The sequence below is a fragment of the Raphanus sativus genome, chromosome 8 (assembly GCF_000801105.2).
Source record: "Raphanus sativus cultivar WK10039 chromosome 8, ASM80110v3, whole genome shotgun sequence".
NCBI classification, from domain to species: Eukaryota; Viridiplantae; Streptophyta; class Magnoliopsida; order Brassicales; family Brassicaceae; genus Raphanus; species Raphanus sativus.
The window spans coordinates 15,947,366-15,969,868 of NC_079518.1; the positions used below are offsets into that span (position 1 = coordinate 15,947,366).

General features: G+C 31.0%; 3 protein-coding genes across 5 annotated transcripts; 2 read left to right on the forward strand and 1 right to left on the reverse strand.

Moving 5' to 3' along the window:
- The first annotated feature begins 1,346 nt into the window (after positions 1-1,346).
- Positions 1,347-5,283, forward strand: LOC108819326 (xylogalacturonan beta-1,3-xylosyltransferase). Of its 2 annotated transcripts, none has more exons than XM_056991526.1 (4): positions 1,347-1,994; positions 2,190-2,308; positions 2,927-3,299; positions 4,469-5,283. In XM_056991526.1, the coding sequence occupies exons 1-4, from the start codon at positions 1,572-1,574 to the stop codon at positions 5,129-5,131; spliced, it is 1,578 nt and encodes a 525-aa protein (XP_056847506.1). In that variant the 5' UTR covers positions 1,347-1,571; the 3' UTR covers positions 5,132-5,283. The 2 variants fall into 2 exon arrangements, with proteins under 2 accessions (XP_056847506.1, XP_018447841.1); XM_018592339.2 differs by having other exon boundaries at positions 1,351-1,994; positions 2,187-2,308.
- Positions 5,284-5,454: 171 nt separating this feature from the next.
- LOC130498298 (kinesin-like protein KIN-4C) lies at positions 5,455-8,207 on the reverse strand. 2 transcript variants are annotated; one of them, XM_056991528.1, is made up of 12 exons: positions 7,981-8,207; positions 7,623-7,739; positions 7,415-7,522; positions 7,260-7,340; positions 7,106-7,177; positions 6,908-7,001; positions 6,774-6,811; positions 6,608-6,681; positions 6,433-6,510; positions 6,203-6,347; positions 5,694-6,116; positions 5,455-5,617 (listed from the first exon to the last, which is right to left on the reverse strand). In XM_056991528.1, the coding sequence occupies exons 1-12, from the start codon at positions 8,086-8,088 to the stop codon at positions 5,561-5,563; spliced, it is 1,395 nt and encodes a 464-aa protein (XP_056847508.1). In that variant the 5' UTR covers positions 8,089-8,207; the 3' UTR covers positions 5,455-5,560. The 2 variants fall into 2 exon arrangements, with proteins under 2 accessions (XP_056847508.1, XP_056847507.1); XM_056991527.1 differs by having other exon boundaries at positions 6,765-6,811.
- Positions 8,208-17,610: 9,403 nt separating this feature from the next.
- LOC108823059 (triose phosphate/phosphate translocator, non-green plastid, chloroplastic) lies at positions 17,611-20,050 on the forward strand. Its single transcript, XM_018596287.2, has 9 exons — positions 17,611-18,130; positions 18,467-18,589; positions 18,693-18,845; positions 18,915-19,000; positions 19,091-19,175; positions 19,250-19,369; positions 19,443-19,511; positions 19,588-19,717; positions 19,806-20,050. Exons 1-9 carry the CDS (start codon positions 17,750-17,752, stop codon positions 19,880-19,882), a joined length of 1,224 nt encoding a protein of 407 aa, XP_018451789.1. The 5' UTR covers positions 17,611-17,749; the 3' UTR covers positions 19,883-20,050.
- Positions 20,051-22,503: the final 2,453 nt, after the last annotated feature.

Genomic DNA, 22,503 nt, shown 5'->3' on the forward strand with positions numbered 1-22,503 from the left:
AAAACGATTGATCAATAATATTTGATTATTTATCTATGATTGGTAAATATATTTAAATTAAAAATATTTATAATATTGATTATTAAATAAGTTTTTTAAAATTTTACCAAATCATCCATATAATATGGATTGAATGAATTATTTAGAGAATAGCTATAAGGTCGATTATGTTTTCTAGTAAATTTGAGACATTAAGGTATTTTATATTTTTAGTTCAAAATATTAATATAGTTACCACTAAAGGTTTAAAAAGTTACGGCCCGATTTTTTAAAATATCCAAATATTTTCATTCCAATATAGATATTTTTTTATTAATAATTATGACATAAGTGATTGCTAAGCTCACAAAATTTAATTATAAAATAATACTAACTAAAAATAAATAATTTTAATAAACATAAACTATGTTTTAGATTGTAGCCGATTAAGCTGCAAAAACACATTTTTGCAGTTAAAAATCTGAAAACTTTAATTATTTCAATTAAAATTAGACATTATAAAAAAATTGAAATTTTAATTTTTACATATCAACTGAAAGCTCTCAACTATATTTACGAAATTTAATCATAAATAATAAAATGATAATAAATAGGAAAAAGTCTAACCTTTTTGTTAACATTGTAGAAACAAAGAAAACAAATGATTAAAAACCATTATATCCATTATTAACGGATAATTTAATAGCAAGTGTTTCAATAAGATTAATCAGCTTTAACCACTACATCAATACATATTAACGGAATATATTTTGTATAAGTACAACTAATAGAATTGATAATGGTTCAATATTTTGGAATATCTTATTTCTTATTTTTATTTTTATTGTCAAGTCTTCATCAACAGTATGTATTGCATTTACCGGAATTATGATGGTAAATAATATTTAAAATAAATAAACTAAAATAAAAGAACATTTATTTTGAAGCTAAATAAAAGTATATTATTTTGGAAATTCAAAAGTCATTAAATTCTTGACTATTCTTTTATTTTCAAATTTATTGTCTAGGATCCTCAGCAAGTAATGCTGTTATTTTGAGTGCTTTAAGTTTCACATTTAGATCGTGTTTTTCTTGCTTGTGCTGTGCGCTCCTTGTTTGTATTGAGGTCTTTCGTTTTGACTTGTGGCGCTAACGTTTATCCTTTTTAAAAACCAGTTTATGATATAATATTAGATGAAAGAAGAAAAGGAAAACAAAATACAAGTAAACTTGATGTAAACGTACAGAGATGACTCAGCTCTAAAAAAAATTTAAAATAATAATCGCATTAATTGTAGGATTATAATTCATAAGTGACCAAATATCAAAGAAACAAAAAAATATCAAAGAAACAAACCAGCAAGTTGCTTGGTGAAGCAAAACTCTTTTTCTTTCCACTAATAATATATGACAGAGACATAACACAGAATCATTATGACTTTTCTCCTTCCTCACTTTCGAAATTCTCTTGTGTCTTCCTTGATAGTAAAGGATCAAGGAACAACAAAGGGAAGAAAAGAAACACACATCCGTGGCTGCTCTTGTGTATTCCTCTTGAGAGTAGAAAAAAAAGGAGGCAGAAAAACATCTCCATGGCAGCTCCAAGATCAAGAAGATGCTTTCTTTCTCTGTTAACCCTTTTTTCAATCTCTCTTATTCTGTTTTCTTTTTTACTTTTTGTATACACAAAGCCCTCTAATAAGCCTTTCATAGATTACAAAAACCAATTTTCTGTCTCTTTATCATTTCTTGCTCCTCCTCTGTCTCTTCTCGAACAAAACAACTCAACAAACAGTACCCTTGATTCAGTCTCTAGTCCTCCTCCTATGTCTCTTCTCAGACAAAACAACACAACAAACACTACTCTTGCTTCAATCTCTTCTCCTCCTCCTCCTCTCAGACAAAGCAACACAACAAACTCAACACTTGCTTCAGTCTCTTTTACTTCTCCTCTCTCTGATCAAGATAACCAAAAAAAGTCTTCAAATCCTACAAGTAAAACAACTTTTATCAGGGTATGTAACCCTTTTTTCTCAAGAGAAAAGCTCGGTTGCTTTCTGATTTCATTAGATGGTTGACCCAAAAAATTAAAATAACAACAACCAAGGAATCTTTACCCTTCTTGATGATAAAAGGAATCTTCAGCCTTTATCTTTTATAATATTCTAATCATTATTACTATTTTTTTTCAAATTTTTGCTGTCCAGAAGAGAAGTAGGTTGAACAAAGTAGAAGCAGATTTAGCGAAAGCAAGAGCAGCAATTAAGAGGGCAGCTTCTACACAAAACTATAGCAGCTCTCTCTACAAGAACCCAGCCGCCTTTCACCAGTTAGTTTTTTTTTTCTTCTTTACAAAATTGCTAATTTACGAGTACAAATACTTGACTAGTACATAATGTCTAATCGTTTCTTAGATTGCGCGTCAAAGATGATAGCGCTGACATATTTGATAGTCACATGGGTTTTCTTATTTTTCCAACCATTTTACATCGATATTAGTGATAATCATGACAAAACAATTACGCAACTTACACTACAAATGTAACGGCTCCGGTGAGATGCCACTTTCTATGCAAGAGCTTCTATTCCTCTTTTGTTAAATCGAAGAGTTTATATAATATTGCAAATTGAATATTATAAGATTAATGGAACCTAGAAAGATCAAATATATTCAATTACTTTTTAACATGAGCTCATTATTCAAAAAGCTACTATGGCAAAGGCTCGATCCTGTTACACATCATGTGTGGAAATACGTTAATTAAAAATTGTTCTTGAAATACATTTACTTAACATAAGTGGGACTGTGGGAGCCACTTGTTACATGGTCCTCTTGGCTGCTACTATATGTCCTTATATTTTTGTAAACATATTTGTTTAAATGATATTATAGAGGCCAACTTTAAATTTGTAATACGATCTCACACTCGTCTATGCACTAAATCAGGAGTCACACGGAAATGATGAATCGTTTTAAGGTGTGGACATACACCGAGGGAGAGGCCCCACTGTTCCATGACGGCCCTGTTAATGACATTTACGGTATAGAAGGCCAGTTCATGGACGAAATGTGCGTAGAGGGCCCTATGAGGAGCCATTTTCGGGCAGATCACCCTGATGATGCTCACGTTTATTTCGTTCCATTTAGCGTCGCCAAGGTCATCCACTTTGTCTACAAGCCCATAACCTCTGTCGAAGAGTTTTCGCGGGCTCGCCTACACCGCCTTATAGAGGATTATGTTTATGTTGTTGCTACTAAGTATCCCTTTTGGAACAGAAGCCGTGGAGGTGACCATTTCATGGTATCATGCCATGACTGGGTACGTGTTTTTTCTTCTCTGACCACTGATCGAGTGTATATATATAACATATCAGATACTGCAAATAACAACCTTCTTTTTTATGATAGATATTACAAATTGCTAAAAGAAGATATATGTAGTAATGTATCCTAATGTTAGATTGTAGTTATAGAGAATTTACTATAGATTTTAGTCTCTAGATTTTTTTATGTAATTGTATCTATTGTAGTTGTAGGAACTAAAAAAGATAATAAAAATGAAAGATATTCTTATATATCGTTATTTTTTTGCTTTAAAAAATAAGGTTCCCACAACAACTTTTTTTTTTTGAAAAATTGGCTTTAGCTTTGAAAACTATATAAAATAAGATTAGCAATTTATTTGATTGTAAAAAAAAATTAAAGCTAAAATCATTAGTAAAAGCCCAACCAATCACCCATAGTTTCTACACAAATGTAGTGTACAACTTATTGGATCATATAATTAGGAAAGTGTATCAATTAATATTTGTATTATTTCGAACTAACAAAAAGGCTAATTGTTATTAGAAACATAACAAGTAAGTATATAAATGAGAAATATAATGCCATATTTATTGTAGGGTTCTTAGGATAAGTTCTTAGCGTAATATAAGAACTCCACCATAAGAACTCTGCAATAAACATGTCCTCACAGCATTTCTAATGTATTATCCTATTTATTTATTTTAATATTGAGTAACTTGTCAATAAAGTTGAGTTTTATTCAATCTTACTATATTTTTGAATGAAAATGGAGTATTGAATAAAAATAATTTCAATAACTTGTTTATGGAGTAATCCCATTTTTTGCTTTATTGTGAAATGGAAAATTAAGTATGATTTGAAGATTTCTTATTTCAAACTTCATTTTAGTGTTAAAAATGGAGTGATGTTGGAAATACTCTAATTAATAGTCAATTTATAATATTGTATGTATAGTAAATTTCCAAAAAATCATATTTTTTTATTTTTCTTTTTTGATGAAATTTCAAATTTATTGATCAAAGGGCAAAACATTTTTTTTTATTTTTCAAAAGAATTATATATCCTATTGTTTCACCTCTTAGCTTGATTCTAAATGTTAATAGGAAATATGATAAAAAACCACATTTGTGTAATTTAAATTTTAATATAATATATTTTTTCTGTAAAAAATATTGTGTATAGGCACCAGACGTGATCGATGGAAACCCAAAGTTGTTCGAAAGGTTCATAAGGGGACTTTGCAATGCTAACACCTCAGAAGGATTCAGGCCGAACCTAGATGTATCCATTCCGGAGATCTATCTTCCTAAAGGTAAACTAGGTCCCTCTTTCCTCGGGAAGTCACCGAGAGTTCGATCTATACTAGCATTTTTCGCGGGAAGAACACACGGTAATATCCGAAAAATCTTATTTCAACATTGGAAAGAAAAGGACAGTCAAGTACAAGTGTATGAGCGTCTTCCTCCGGGTAAAGATTATACAACACTAATGGGGATGAGCAAGTTTTGTCTATGCCCGAGTGGTTGGGAGGTCGCTAGCCCAAGGGAGGTCGAGGCTATATACGCTGGTTGTGTACCTGTGATCATATCCGATAACTATTCATTACCATTCAGTGATGTCCTTAATTGGGACTCCTTTTCCATACAAATCCCTGTTTCTAGGATAAGTGAGATCAAAACGATTCTAGAGAGTGTCTCTCTTGTTAGATACTTGAAGATGTATAAGAGAGTCTTAGAAGTCAAGCGGCATTTCGTGTTGAACCGTCCAGCTCAGCCCTACGACGTGATGCATATGATGCTTCACTCTATCTGGTTAAGAAGACTTAACCTTAGGCTTACTGCATAAAAAAATAGTTTTCTTTGGCTTGTTACAATGTCTATTATATAAGCGAGCTATATGAGTTACTAGCTTTGTATTCTTTCTTTAGATAGACACAATTCTCTCTTGTGTATACAAAGCAATGCAATAAACAAAAAGATCAGAGTTTCAAATTAATAAGAAAAGCACATTTTCTATTTCTCAGTTCAATTTTCTTGCTATAGGCTTGTTTTTATTAGTTATTTATCTTTCTGCATACTGGATCAAATTTAAAGTATATGGATAACAAGTTTTAAACTATATTTTGGTGGTTTTTTTTCTTAATGTTGCCAACTATTAACCGACGGAGATCAAGATCCAAATGTAGAACAAATATATGATAGTTCTGAAGAAAAAATAGATAGTCAAACAAAACAAAACCAATCAAGCAGGCTTTCTCTTTATCTGTCATTTTCATTACTTCTTAGCAACTGGCTTCTGCACTTTTTTCAACTTACCAACTTTCCCAGCTTCCTGTAGAATTCAAAGTTAATAACAAAAGATGTAAAGAATGGTTTGGTCTAAATCAGAAGAAAAACAAGAAGCTTACTTGTATATTCCCTATATCACGCAATGGTTGTTTGTTTGCAACTTTGGTGTCGTCAACGGGCTTCTTACCAATACCATCTACAACTGCTTGCATTGCTTTGTCAGATCTTACGTTTTCTCCTCTGTTGCTACATTTGGAGGCTATGCAGCCACAAGAGATACCGCACCCACTTCCATTTGCTCTGCATTTGCAGCTTTTCGTCTTGCAAAGAGATTTTTTGGTGCAAGAGCAACACATCTCAGCTTTGCTCTGCTCTTTTTTGCAATGCGCTTCCTCAGACGAGAGCGTTTCCCCAGACTCTTTCACTTCAGATGGCTCTATGCTTCTTGATTCGGTACCATAGACTGAAGTTCTCTCCTGAGAGAGTATTAAGTTTGATTCATCTTTATCCTTACTTGGAACAGAGTATTCAACTGGTCCGGTCTGATGAACAAGTTAGAAAATTGAAAACTCAGAACTGGTTACTTAGGGATAAAAGATTAAATGTTAAATTCAGAATTGATGATAACCTGAACTCTATCTGTTTGACTGAACTGAGGTTTGGCCATTTCCATCTGGCTGACTAGAGTACTTAGTTTGCTAAATTCCTCTTTAAGCTCCTTTAGTTCCGAGTCTATAGGGGTCTGGTTGACTCCATTGTCACATGACGGAGAGCTATATATATATATAAAGAAAATCACCTTAGAGAAGAACAAATTTGAGGCTACAGAAAATGTTTAGTAACTATCAAACAACTTACAATGAGTTTTGCTCTCCCTCGAACTCTGCCTTCAACACGCTTGCCTCTAGGCTGAACTTTTTTACCTCTTCAGCTATTCTGATAACAAAAAAGTAAGGAACACCATCATTTCAGACGACAGACACAAACAAAGACATTTTTATTAGCATTGATGAACTTTCTTTTGAAAGCATACTCTTTCATTTGCCGTTCGTAACCAGAGTGAATCTTGTTCAACTTCACTAGCAGCACAACTTCATTGCTAGACTCCTACACAACCAGAACAAGAAATCATTTACATTGACAACTTATGAAAATCAATAAGTAGCTAAAGTTGAAAGCACATATCATACAGCGGGTACCCCCGCCTGAATGGTAGAGCTCGTTCCTTTTGGTAGACCTGGAAAAATAGAAAGAAGATACTTAAACAGTTTAGTCAATGAAAAAAAAAAAACAGGAAGAAAGAGGCAATGACACTAGCTACTCGTTATCTGACCATTATTTTTCTTGGAAAAAGTCTTTTTCGGTTGCAGAAGCAATTTTAAACGCTTCAGGGCTGTCAAAGCCTGTGTATTCTTCAGCTGCAAAATCTGATCAAAAGAATTTGGGAAAATCGAGAATCAGCATGAACTCGGGACAAAAACTGCTGCTGAAAACTATACGTAGCAATATAAAGAATCAGCAGAGCAGATACCTGCTTCTGGCGCCTATTCAAAGCTGAGAGTACATGTTTCTCGAACTCGCTCTTCCTTAGCTCCTTCTTGAGCTGTTAGAAGAGAAGATATTAACTAAAAACCTGAGGCTAAATAGAACTATTCAATCAACGAAAGGGCGCATCTTGGCTTAACCTGAAGAGTTTCCTTCTCGAGGGAAGCTTTAGATAGTCTGAACTGCATAGAGTCAAGCTTGATCTTGCACTGCAACTTAACCTGAAGAGTAGACACAACTCACAAACGTCAAATCTTCTTCGAATTATCTGCCACAAACACAAGATGGGGTTTACCTTTTGCGCCTTGAGTTTCTGGACTTCACCATCGACCTGCTTTACACAACTCTCAGTTCCAGGCTTCTTTATAGAACGTGGATTCGACTTACTCCTTGAGCTCATACCCTATAACACAACAAGTATCAAAGTTACACAACATGTGCGTGCAATAGATATCTGTTTTAATTGAAACCTGAAGAAAGAAAGAATGAATGAATGATTTCACCTCCTCTTTTATAGCAATAGACTTGTTAGAAGCTCTACTTGACTGCAAGGTACCACCAGAAGAAGAAGAAGTAACTGAAACACCAGCTAGTTTCGACTTCAGCTCTTCCACGTCAAGCTGTTTCAAAACAGATCATATTATAAGATAACAACTTCTCTAAAGGCTCTCAATACAAATAGCTCCACTGATTCAAATGAACTTCATACAAAACTATAAGAGATTTTCTGCACACGCGAAACCACAAAATCGATCATGCTACGAAACGAAAGCGAGATCATCGGAGTGAGCAGCAAACGAAGCTGGATCTTAAAATCAGGAGGAAATTTCGTAAAAAAAAATGATGTTAAGAAGGAAAGACCTTGAGAGATTCGTTGAGGGACTCCAGATCTCGAATCTTCTTCTGGAAGAGTAGCTCCGCGTCTTCACCGACTGTAGAAGGCTTCGATCGGAGATTCCGCTTCGTCATTTTCAGTCTCTTCTCTCTCTCTCTCTCTCTCGATCCAACAACAAGTAACGCTCCCTCTTCTCTTCTCTTTCCTAATGGGTGAAGAAGAGAGCGGAGGAGTGAGTGACTAATTTCAAATTATAATGATTGGGTGTTGCAGAGTGCAGGGTACACCTTTTGTTTGCACTAATGGGCTGAAAAATGAACGAAAGCCCATTTTATTCTTATAACTTCTTGACCACTTTTTTTTTGTTAATCTTTTTTGGTTGTTAAAAGACCACATTTTGTTAATTTTACATGTCTTTTTTTTTTTGAAATTTTTTTACATGTCTACATGTCAAGTATACTAAGGTTAGGTAGGTTAGATTAGTTTTTTTCCTCTGCTAAAATAATAGATTAGATTTCACTAACACACAATTCCTGATCAAATATTCAATACCATAAATGAATATTAAAAAATAGTAAAAAATCTTCGTAAAATTTCACCTACCCACGGTCCATGGTTTATACTCTTTTTATATCATATCTTCTCTTTATCATTTCTTCAATATCAAAAGAATCAAAGTAAGTGTTTCCTATAGTTCGCATATCATATCTTATATAGGATTTTTAAAACTACAATCGAATTTTACTGGCCAGGTTTAGAGGCGAGCTCGATTGACTTGAAGAGGAATCATTCAATGGACTATGGATCAAGTCTAAAAGAAGGTTTTAAGAAGGGAGAAAATGCAACTCGGAAGCATTACAAAACGATCCTTCTTATGGTAAAGGATCAGATGGAAGCAAAAGAGTTAAGGCACTTAGCACAACTTGAAGTAAACTCTATTTCTGCACAAATAGAGTTGTTAGAAAACTTTGAGGAAGAATCTTTAGACTTTAAGGATGAGAAAGAGAAACTCAAAACCAAACTCCTCTGTAATTATCCAAAGTCAAAGTCCCATATATTGATTGGGATAAGCTTGGAGAGGCATATAAGTCTCATTAAACCCATGGATAACTAAATAAAAACTTTAAATAGTTTCATTTTTCTGTTTTTTTTTGTTCAAACATTGTTCGGATTATGTTTTCGGTTGTTACTCCGGTTTATCCTCTTTTGATTTCAGATATTATCTCTGGCTTTAAAATTTTGTTTTATGTTTAAATTCCGTTTGTCCCTTGCCTTCCTGTTTGCTTGTATTATTTTCTAACAGGTACATCTCAATTTGAAAAAAAGGTACATCTCAGAAGGTGTCATAAACATTTTGATTTATTGAATCTTTGTTCTCCCTGATGGTCCATTCATCTTTCTTGCGTCTCCCTGATGGTCCATTCATCTTTCTTGCGTCTCTAAAAATCAGGTAAATCTTATACTCTTTACTATGAAACTATGATAAGACCTGCGCTTTGCGCAGAGTAAACTTATATGATAAAAACTAAAACTATATAGCATTGACAAATTAGATATGTATATGTGTTTGATTTTTTAAAAATGCATACAATTGTGTTTTCTTTATATAGTTATTTATATGTTGGTCTGAGCATTTGTAATTGTAATAGTGGACCAAAATCTATTTTGAATTTATGGTGAGCCTGATCGATTCGAGCTTAAATCTTTTATCACCCTGTTTATATTTATACAAATCGTAATGTGGTCATCAAGTAAATTTTTACTACAGAAACATATTTTACAATTTTTTAATACTTTATTTTAACATCATTGAGAACTATTTTAATGGTTTTAGAACCAGCAGCTTAGTATTATTTTCAAAATCGAATTACTTTGACCTTAATCTTCCACATAGTTTTGAAGGGTTTCAATTGGACGACTAAATTGATGCATCATATTTTCTTGTTTTAAGTCGTTGGCTGAATATATATATTATTTAATTTGAATATTTATTAAATAAAAATCAATATTGATACAATTTATGATTATTTGTATTGTTATAACAAAACAAATTAAGCCCATTGATCACAAAATTTTCAAAGTGGGATTTTAAAATTTCTAATAATTTATGGATGTTTAAAAAATTAAAATATAACATATAAGAAAAAAATCTAATTTTTATTATATGGTTAATGTGATTGTTTAATATATTTTAATAATATAAAATTAAACAAAAAGAGCTAAGATACAAAAATTGTTGTCAAATATTTATTATTCATAATCATTAATCATCGTCATATATATGTTAATCTTATTAGATAATTATGTAGCTTTTATTTAAGCAAAATGCGAGAATATTCTTCTTATACTATTTATCGATTTGATAGTTAGTTTAATAAAAATTATAATATAAATTAAGATTGACCAACCTATTTTTCTAAAAATTCTGAATTTCATTCTCATGGTGACAAGTAACTACAAAATAATGTTGTAATGTTTCTAAATTAATAAATTAATATATAAGGGAACAAGCACCAGTGGTCTAGTGGTACAATAGTACCCTGCCACGGTAAAGACCCGGGTTCGATTCCCGGCTGGTGCATTAATTCTTTTTTTGCTCAAAAAAAAATAATATATAAGGGATGTTAAACCATTGATCATTAATTTTTAACATACATTAATAATTTTAACAGTTTTAGTATTTTATTGTCAACTTTTTAAATTTAGAATATAACATATACGGAAAAATCAAAATTTTAATTTTATAGCTAATTTGATTGTTTAATTTATTTTAATAATATAAAATTATACAAAAATTGATGGAGGATATATAAATTGCTATCGAATCTTATTTATTAGAATCATTAATTGTCATATATGTATTAGTCATATTTGGTAATTTCGTAGCTTTAATTTAAGCGATAGGAAAAACAATTTATAAAAATTATAACCAATCGATTTTTAAATTGACCATGAGAACAAACGTGACGAAATTATTGTGAATGCATTAAAGCCAATAATTCTCTTTTAATATATAAGAGATTATTGACATTTTTGGGGTAAACCATAGAGTATTCCCGAATGATAATGTAAGATACCTTTATTTATCTTAATATTCAGTTATATTGTTATTTAATTTAAATAGTATTTTCTATTAAATAATAATTAATAAAACATTACAAATTTTCGTAGCAGTTTTTTGTCATGATTACTTATAATACTATTAATTATGGAGGTTTGAAACCCATTTTTTTCTAAAATACCGTCAAGGCATCCGCCTCCTAGGCGTTTAGACGCTATATGGTTGGTGATCATATTGTTTCTAACTTATACAATGTTTTATGCGGATTTATATAATTTTGACTTATAATAGCATTTAGGTGAACATTAAACGGTTTACGCGGACAGCAAATTTTAAACGTTAACAGTCAAAAATAAACTATTAATATCATGGTATTTTTATTAATATTATTCTTATATTAATTTTAGTTATTTTATGTATTTATATGATTGTAGATATTAGTTTAATTATTTGAAAAACCATTTTACATTTATGATCTTTATATATTTAAAATATTTAAAGATTAATAATCTGAAACTATTTATATATGCTAAAATATATACTTATAAATAAAAATATAGGTAGAAAATATTTTATGATTAGCTTCTAAAACTACTGTATATATATATATATATATTAGTCTTAAATTTTTTTATTGTAAAAATATAAGTCTTTATATGTCCCGTTTAGGCATTCGTATATACATGGCAATATACGTTCATATACCGTGTAATGAACGCCTAACGCACTTTAAAACACTGCTTGAAACTATGGAGACTTGAAACAAAGTCGAAATGATTGAGGCTAGAGAAAAAATCAGAATGATTAAGGCTTGAGACAAAATCTAAAATGGAGACCTCTTTCTTAGTTTATAAAAATTTCAGAAAACTGATTTAATATAAAAATGTTTTACTACTAATTTATGAATAATATTTTTTTTATTTTGTGCATTTAATATGATTGAGCTTCGTTATTTGTATTTTTTTATTGGGCCAATTAAAAATTAATTGTGCAAAATAAATGGGTTTTTATACAATATGAGAGCCTGCAAAATTGGAGCCTTGAGGCCAATTTATCATTGGGTTTGGCCTAGGGTCAAACCAATGGTGAGACTAGTTAAGTTTTATATATCAGATTAATTAACTTTATATTAATATACATATATGATATATGTTAATATAGGTGAATACAATTGATCATGAGAAATTATAGAAGTGTAAACATCAATTAAAGAATCATACTAGATTTTGACAAGCCTTTAATTTAGAGGATGAATATATTTTTTTTCTTTTACATTTTTTTGAAACTTAATTATTATATTTGTGTTTTCTTAATCATATTTGTGTATTTTTTTGTAATCATATTTGTGTAAAATATTTTTTTAAATGATAAATAAGATGTTTTAGTAATTGTATTAAAATAATCCGACCAAATCTATATTAATAGATCATGTTATTGTTTTAGTAAAATATAATATTTTACTAATTAATGACTTTAATGTTTCTAATATCATTATATTTGATAATATTACTACTTTATCTATTTTCACCAAATTATATATGAATGTCTTAATTGAATATATAAATATGCGTTCATGATTTATTACATACACGTATATGATATGTTAACATAAGAAAATACAACAGATCATGATGAATCATATTAATGTTCTCACATGCATGCGTCGTCCACATAGTTATGTGTATTTTTAATCTAAATTCAACACAAAGTTACTATGTGGATTTAAGCATAAACATTTTATCTGGATCAGAAAACTCGAATCAGAACCAAACCTAAATAGCTAGCCAAAACTGAAATAAGACAAAAAAACCCTAACTGTTCCTATATTTTATATCTAAATTAAATAATCAAACCAAACTAGAGTCGAACCAAACTAAAGCCAATTATGAAAAATTATCTGGACAACTAAAACGTATCTCAAAATATTTTAATATTTTTATCAGAATATTTAAAACAATTTAAATTATCTGTTTTTTGTCTAAAGCATTCTAATTACTCTATATTCGATCCAAATCATTCTAGGTTTATTGTCCGCTTTGATCTTAACCTAAAACTATTTGAATCGATCTAAACCCAAAAGTGGTCGTTCATCTATACTATTAAAGCATAGGCAGAATCCTATGAGAGATTCTGCCCATGCTTTTTCTAAATATTTACATCTAAATGTCACTGCCTTCTTTTTTTTTCTTTTTTTTAAAAAAAAAATCCACAACAATAAATGCTCAAACTAGAGAGCTCCGATTTGATCCGAGTATTTAGATTTTGGATTTTCGGAAATAAAAATTTCAACCTCATTCACGTATTTATAAATATTGGTTTGGATTCGATTAGGATCTTTGTTGATTCGGATAACCCGTTTAAATTATTTAAAGAAATAAAAAAAATCATAAATACTTTAAATTTCTCAAATCTAAAAAAAAAAATATTACATATAAGTTTCAGTACACATTCGGGTATGAACCGGGTCTATTCGGGTTTTATATTTTTCGGGGTTAAAAATTTAAAATATTTATAATTTTTGCTCGGCTTCGGTTCAGATTTTTGCGGGTTATGATAACCCATTTAAATTATTTTAAAAAATTTAAAATTAAAATATATTTTAAATTTTCTCAAAATCTAAAAATAGGAAAAATAATACATATAAGTTTGAATAATGTATGCCAAAATACATAAAATTAACATAAAATTTGGTTTGGTATGAATATTTTAATAAAAAATCAACAGATATTTCAATTATTTTTGGTGTTTAGAGTATTATTTAGCTATTTTAAATATTTACTTTTAAAAAATTTAAAATGTCATATATGTTTTAGATATTCTTTATATATTAAATATAAAAATAATTAATATATTGAAGATATAAATCTATTTCGGATACATTCGGGTTCATGAAATACTTCAGTTCGAATCGAATTCGGTTTTGGTTCTCTATATACAAAATTTTTGAACCCATTAGAATATTTAACCAATTTTGGTTCAAAGTAATTTTTGGATTAAATTCGATTTGGTTCTTCGATTCAAGTTTTTTATGCAGAATTAACCACAATAGTCAAACTGAAACTAAATCAAAATTCAGAGATAACCAAATGGTTCATATATCTTGGATCAGAAAACCAAAATTTAAACCAAAACTAAACAAAAAATAACAAAATAGAATTAAACCAAAAATACTTCCGCGCTTTTAAAGCGCGGATCAAAATCTAGTCGAGCTCAAAATCTCTTACCCATAATAACTGAGGCAAACCAAATCAAAACCTCAAATGTCCAGACCTACGTGTAGGGGCAGATCCACGGTGTCAGGTAGTGGGACACGTGCCCCCAAATCCTTTAGGAAAATTGTTTAACAACCAAGGGACATCTGACTTTTGTAGATTAATTGGTAAAGATGTGCCCGGTAAAGTCGCCCTCTTCGGGGTCCAAAGCTACACAATTTTTTGACATTTTTATTTGCTGTTTGACACGTATGCTCTTACTGTATCTATCTTTACAGTTATAACTTATAAATAGCATAAAAAAACTTATAAATAGCTTTTCCCCTCCTTCTCCTTTGTTTATTTTTTCTTTTCATAGTTATCTATTATATTTTATATATTTATCTTTTGAAGATTCTACGCCACATTGTAAGTACATTTTTAATAATAGACATTCACAATTGCTAGTAAATAAATAAAGCCAATTAATATTAAAATAATAAATAATATATTCATTAATTTATTTCACAATTAGAGTTTTGTTTTTTTATGATAAGATGACAAAACAAAGTTATGTATGATATTAATATATTTATGAATATGTTAACTTGAAGATTACTTTTTTGTATATTTTCAAATTATTTTTAAGTGTAATCAAATTATTGTGATTAATAACATTTGTGATGAAGTTTAAGAATTCTTAAACTTATTTTATAAAAAAGTTCCTGTTTTTTTGAGAAAGTACCTAAAAAGTTCTTGGGTTGTGAACAAATGTATGTTAATTTTTTCACAGTTTATAGATGATTATGTTTTATGATTAGTATCTTACAATATTTTTAATATAATGTTATTGAAGTCTATTATATAAATTAAATGAATGTATTATTAACTATGTGCCCCCGTCAAAAATTTGTTCTGGATATACCAGTGACTATGGGTGTGATTGGTAGCTGTTGTAGGTGTTCTTCCTAACTCTATTTATTTATATATCATTAAATTCAGAGTAATCAAACTTTAAGTTTTTTATTTAAACTACAGTTTTTAAAATAATTTACAGCTGTATAAGTGTTTTGCAGAGCCAAATATCCAAAGAATTTTTTTAGGACTTTCTATAAAATTTATAGAAATAAAAACCTAAAACCACAGCAAAAAATCTACTGATTTTTTTCTACAGCAAAAATTTTAAAACTACCCTATGTGGATTATTCATATATGAATGTGTATGAGAAGAGAAATGGAAAATAGGTTCGTATATATATTCATTACATCAATTAATAAACATCTAAGTTTTTGAGAAAATAAAAATTATTTCCAGACATCTTAAATTAGAAAACAAAAGATGTATTGAACCCTAGTTTTCATCAATCAAGACCTTATATTACATTCTGAAGACATAAATAACAAACAACTAAATATATTGCTTGTCATGAGTATCTAGATCAACATGAGTTGCTAAAGATATTGCAATAGATTACCAAAAAAAAAAAGATATTGCAATATGCCAATATCCCGATAAAAATAGAGACATAAAGTGATGCTTTAGTTTGATAGTATACAAAATAAGGGCTTGATTCTGAATATAGGTGGGAATGTGGCCCCCCAAGTCCAACCCATGTGGTTTGTTCCATGTTTCACCACCACCTACCCACTTTTCTCATTTCCATATGTATAAAACTCTTAAGTAACGCTACTGGCGGAGTCAAGTTTGGTGGGATGAAGCGATTTGCCCCTGTAAAATAAAATAAAATTAGCGTAAATTCTTACAGATAATAAATAATTAGTGCCTCATACCACATAATTTATTTGAATTATATATTTTCATCCATTAATATTTTCCGCTTATTTCTATCAACCAAAATATTTTTATATATAATTCAATTGTATCCATCCAAATGAATGTATTTATCTTTTGCTCCTAAAAGCATTCATACGAATTCATAAATTTTAGACGTTTAGTTAATATTTAATAAACATGAACACAAAACATATATGAACATATCGAAGAATTTGACTTATGCTAGCACATTTTTTCCTTACATTTTTCTGCAAAGCTTATAAGGTTTTAGTTTATACTTTCAAACGAGATGCACCAACTAATTTTTTATAAAACAAAAATTACTTTTTATGAAATATTTTATTTCTGTACGTCTAAGATCAGTCAATTGCCCCATGCACTAAAAATAAAAACAACTAAAGTTTGATCCGCATTGTTTGTGCCGGTATTTTTCATTTTATAAATATATATTTTGATATTTTAGTAAATGTTTTAAATATATGATTTATATGTTAGTGTTTTCAGCCATCTAAACTATACACTCATAAACATATAACAAATGAGGTTCTCAGATGAAGCAGAAGTAGAACATAATAAAAATGGATATATTTGCATAATGATAAAAAAAAGAGTTTTAGATTTTCTGGTAAGAGGTATAAAAGGAAAAACTCTTCTCCCAAAAATATCTAAACTACAAAACTGCATTTGATCCGCATTGTTTGTGCCGGTATTTTTTTCATTTTATAAATATATATTTTGATATTTTAGTAAACGTTTTAAATATATGATTTATATGTTGGTGTTTTCAGCCGTCTAAACTATACACTCATAAACATATAACAAATGAGGTTCTCAGATGAAGCAGAAGTAGAACAAAATAAAAATGGATATATTGCATAATAATAAAAAAAGAGTTTTAAATTTTCTGGTAAGAGGCATAAAAGGAAAAACTCTTCTCCCAAAAATATTTAAACTACAAAACTGGCGAAGGAAAATGTGGGGAACTGTTTATGATGTGTGTCCCTGATAAAATTATGAAAGGATATCTCTAAGTTTAGACTCAAGCTAAGATTTGTGTTGTGGAGTCGGGATATGAGAAGTTGAAGGCTAGACGAAGAGAGTGATTCTCTTGGATTGAGGTCATGGAGGCTGACTCTGCACTTCAACGAGACTGCTTATCATGTTATTCAATGAAAATGGCATTACCTTTAGATCATAATGTTTGGTTTAATACCTTTTATTCAAGTCACTTCTATATGTGAAATAGTTCATGGCTCTATCTTGTCACAAAAAAAAACATAATCTAATGGCAGAATTGACTTAGCTCGCATCGAACCTTTAGTAGTTCAAAACTGTAAAAAAGAACACGAGTTTAATTGTGTTTTATGTTCTTTTTAATAGAATGAATTGAAAAGATTTTTGACATTATACCTAAAAACCCGATGGACATTTTACCAAGAAAAAAAAGAAACAATCTGAGGAGTATAGCAAAAATGTCAAGAAACTAGTCCAGTTATAAAAGGCGGACTTTTCAAGGAAGCGAGGAGAGATTGATTCCTTCCTGTTTGCAGTAAGGTTAAAAATATAAACAACGCTTTCTCATTTCCTTTTCGATTTATATATATATTTACAATAACTCGCCTCCCTTTTGCAATAGTCGCTCGTGGAGAGTATTTTGGTAACAGCCCCCACCAACCCACCCCTTCCACTCGGACGGAGTCTCCAACGAACTCACGCCTTCACCAAACATCTCACTCAGATCTCCCACGATGCAGAGCTCCGCCGTCTTCTCCCCCCTCTCTCCCTCCCTCCCTCTCCTCAAACCACGCCGTCTCTCCCTTCGCCATCCCGTCCTCACCGCCTCTTCGAATCTCAACGTCTCTCCTCCGAATGTCGTCTCCGTTCCTCCTCTACCTCGCCGATCTTGGCGTCTCGCCTCTTCCGACTCCCCGCTCCGTGCCTGGTCCGGTCTCCCTTCCGTCTCCCCTTCCCTCGACACTAACCGTTTCAAAACTGCCGCCACGGCGGTTCCGGAGAACGCTGAGGAAGGAGAAGAAGGGAGTGGAAAGCTGAGTAAGATCCTCGAGCTTGGCTTGTTGTTTGCGCTTTGGTACCTTTTCAATATCTACTTCAACATCTACAACAAGCAGGTATTGGATTCTTAGATCCTCTACACCTCTTCGTTCCTCTTTATATATGCTTTAGGATCGTTAGATAAGTTTCGCATATGATTGAATCTGGAGGGATATTTTGTGCCGTTTCTTGCTGATTTGATTCTTGTTATGTTATAATATTGTTTCATTCTTAGCAATGTTCTAAAAATCGCTAGGCAGTGATTAGGCGTTTTATAGAGGATTATTGTTTATGCGGGCGCTTAGGCCGATTTTTCGGACGCCTAGACCGATTTTTAAATAGTTCGCTTTGAAAAAATCGTTTCGTTCATGTTAAGATTTCAGTGATTGATGATCTAATTTGATTCCCTGCAGGTTTTGAAAGCTCTTCACGCACCAATGACTGTCACTTTAGTTCAGTTTGCGGTTGGTAGTGTGCTCATTACCACCATGTGGGCTCTTAACCTTTACAAGAGGCCCAAGATCACTGGTGCTCAGGTGCCTTTTTTTTTGTTTTTTTTTGTTTTTTTCATGGAAACTGTTCTTATTCAGGAGGTATATTATTTACTGACTCATGGATATTTGATTTTTACCTTGATAGCTAGCGGCAATCTTGCCACTTGCAGTTGTGCACACGCTTGGTAATCTCTTCACTAACATGAGCTTGGGGAAAGTCTCTGTTTCCTTTACTCACACCATTAAAGCCATGGAGCCTTTCTTCTCCGTTGTCTTGTCTGCTATGTTTCTCGGAGAGGTAAGACCTCTTCTCTGATTCCTTATTGTAAGTCTTAAAGCTTTAATTTTTTATCTCTTGTCTTATTAGATTCCTACTCCGTGGGTAATCGGTTCCATTATTCCAATCGTTGGTGGAGTTGCACTTGCTTCAGTGACAGAGGTCTCATTCAACTGGTAAGCTCGTTCGAGAATTGTCAATTATCTATTCTTCTGGCTAATAGTTGCAATTACTAACTAACCACTTTTGATTGTTCTGTGTGGCAGGGCTGGCTTTTTGAGTGCAATGGCTTCAAACTTGACTAACCAATCCCGTAACGTGCTTAGCAAAAAAGTCATGGTCAAGAAAGATGTAAGTTCCCTGAGAATGACTCAAAACGTATTTGTGGATGAAAATACAGATCTTGATGTTGTATTCTAATGCAGGATTCTTTGGACAACATCACCCTCTTCTCTATAATAACCTTGATGTCTCTCTTTTTGATGGCTCCTGTGACTTTCTTCTCCGAAGGAATCAAGTTCACTCCGTCATACATCCAGTCAGTTGTGAGTTTTGTTTCTATGTTGCAAGATCAATCTTTTAATGTTTCCAGTCCCTAACGAAGTCTCTTGGTTTCAGGGTGTGAATGTTCAACAAATATACACCAAGTCTCTTATTGCTGCACTCTGCTTCCACGCATACCAGCAGGTAAGCCTTTTTTTCTTCTCCCTTTGCTGTTTTCGTTGCTAGAATATGAATCTGATTTTTTGGAGCAAAAATACAGGTGTCGTACATGATACTGGCGAGAGTATCACCTGTTACACATTCTGTAGGAAACTGTGTGAAGCGTGTGGTGGTCATCGTGAGCTCTGTCATCTTCTTCAAGACACCGGTCTCGCCTGTTAATGCTTTTGGTAATATCCAGTCACTTTTTTGTGTAAAACCCATCTCTTACACAATCTTTGGAAGCTCACTAATGTTATTGTCCTTGCTTTCTTGTAGGAACCGGAATTGCCCTAGCGGGAGTCTTCTTGTACTCGAGAGTGAAGCGTATTAAGCCAAAGCCTAAGACTGCCTAAGCAAAACTATCTGCTACTGCTTTTATATGTATTACAATTTTCTTGAGCCGAAGTTTTATTTCAGATAGATGGTTTTATTCTTCTGCGGATTCTTGATACGTTTCTTCTCTTTATCATGTGTTATTTGCTGATTACTCTTTGAAATATTTTACAGTTCTCCAACAATAATTTCAGCGCAATTCTAACTACAAAACTATTTTGGTCGTGGAATTACACTTTCCTGTAGTTAAGAGTTGTATTTGTTTTCAAACCACATCAAATGTCACCTAATCTATTCTATTAAATTATGAACATAATTAAGAATATTCTATTAAATTATGAACATAATTAAGAACATCATCTATTGATATAAATTTGCTTTAACTATACATTCTCTTTATTTAGAGCATCTCTAATTCCACTCTATAATAAACTACAAAATAGAGTAGGAAATAGAGTAATGAACAAATAAAAAAATTATTACTTATTTATTTTTCTCTTTATATATTCATATCTAAATTTTTTGTTTTCTGTTTGGTATATTAATTGAATTAAAATATAACTATAAAGAAAAACATAAACATGATTACAAAAAAAAAACATAAGTAAAGATTTAAATTAAAAAACAAAAATGTGAATATACACCAAACTTTTGTCCAAAAAAGATTTAAATTTCTAAAAAAAAATTAAAAATATATATTCACCTTTTTAAAAATGCATGTCAGAATCTCGTTGTATTATTAAACTAAAGCTTTTGTTGATTGTTTAATATATTTATCAGCTATTTAATTTTAATAAATTAATTTAATTGGTAAATTAAACTTTGGTGATTTTTTGTCAAGTAAAAAAATATACTTTTGCCTAACAATAACAGAGAAAATGACATATTTTTACCTTAACAAATTTGATTGTACCAAATATGACGTACCGCTGCGACCTGCTCCGGATCCAGCTCGCATCCATACTAATAGTTAAGGAATCCAATTGTTTTTATAAATATAGGTTTTTAAATAGATTTCTTTTTTTTTAAAACAGAAAATTTTAAATAAAATTGAAAGGAGCTCAAAAATATTTTATATGTATATAGTTTTATTTTCATTACAAAATAAACTAAATATTACTGACTAAACTAATTTTTTTAAAAAAATATTTGGAATATTAAATAAACATGAATTTTAAAGGGTCAAAAAATCTTTTTCCGAGGCACCTAACAATGTTAAACCGGCCATGCCTATTTGAATTTTGATGCTAAAAAGCTTAAGGATTTGGTTCCGGAGACAGTTAAGTGATCTGGACCAGCTCTACCACATGCGCAGAGAGCACTTCGAAAATATGTGTGTAAATGTGTTTAGAAGATGATTTAATCCTTTGTATATAAAATACCTATCATATCACTAAAATAAAACATAATTCGGGAAGAGTGGTTTGTGTGCTAGGTGAAGTAACTGCCTTAACTTGGATTTAAACTCCAAAGATAACTAACATAAAACAACATCATTTTGTGTTAATCTTCGATTTGTTGTTTAGGCATTAGGCCCAATTTGAATGTCCGACCGACTAGCGCCTAGCCTAGCGAATTTTTGAACACAGGTTAATATATAGTCCACAAATAAAGTTAAATCATAATTAATTAATAAAGGTAAATATATAGTCCTCAAGTAAAGGTAAATCATAATTAATTTTTATAAAGTTTATATAAATATAAATATAAATAATATATTGGGTTGTGTATTTTATTCATATTTAAGTTATTTTTTAATTTTTCTAAACAGTTCAAAATATTTTGATGTATTTTGCCATTTCACACATAAAATACATTTATATTTGCGGCAATATACCTTAAATAATTGTTCAAAAACAAAAAGAAAATTATATATTTAAAATTCAATTAATACACATAGCACAAAATTAAGTATATGTTTTTCTTACTTTTACATTATCACATACATCCACTAACTCTTTCTTTGTAAAATAGTACACCATGATAAAAGTCGGCATTGACTATAACAAACAGAGACAAACAAGGCTGTAGTATACAGTAAATATATGAGTACAAACTCAGAAGAATTCAGTTTGCCCAAATTTGGCCGGATCTGAGCATAGACCGGTGACATTGAGTTTGGCCTCCAAGAGTTTTTGATTTTTTTTTTTTTGCATAAGTGACAACCAAATTTGGAATTCTTTTTACAACAACTCTTTAGAAATGTTTCAGTTCTCTAAACTCTCAGATCAAATCCGGCTCATATTAGACATCGGCTATCTCTAATGTGTTTTTTTCCTACGGTATAAAAAAAACAACGCTAGAAGGATAAATATGCAATTATGAAGAGAGCCCATGTATATAATATTATGTCATATAATGAAATAATTTAGGATTCTACATGATCACAGTGAAATCCGAAATTTATAAGAACAAATATAGGTTTAAATGAGTTCAAACAAAGATGGAATGGAAGCATCTACATCTTTGCACAATCAGCAGGCTTAAATGAGACCGTCTTAGAAACGGTGTCGTAACCAACAAGGAAGTTCATCTGTGATAGATTCCCGTAGATGGCCAACTCGTCATTCCCACGGAAGGCGAAGCAAACCAAATCCTCAGAGAGTTGTACGAAGGCATTGGAGGAGTCTAACGTCACATC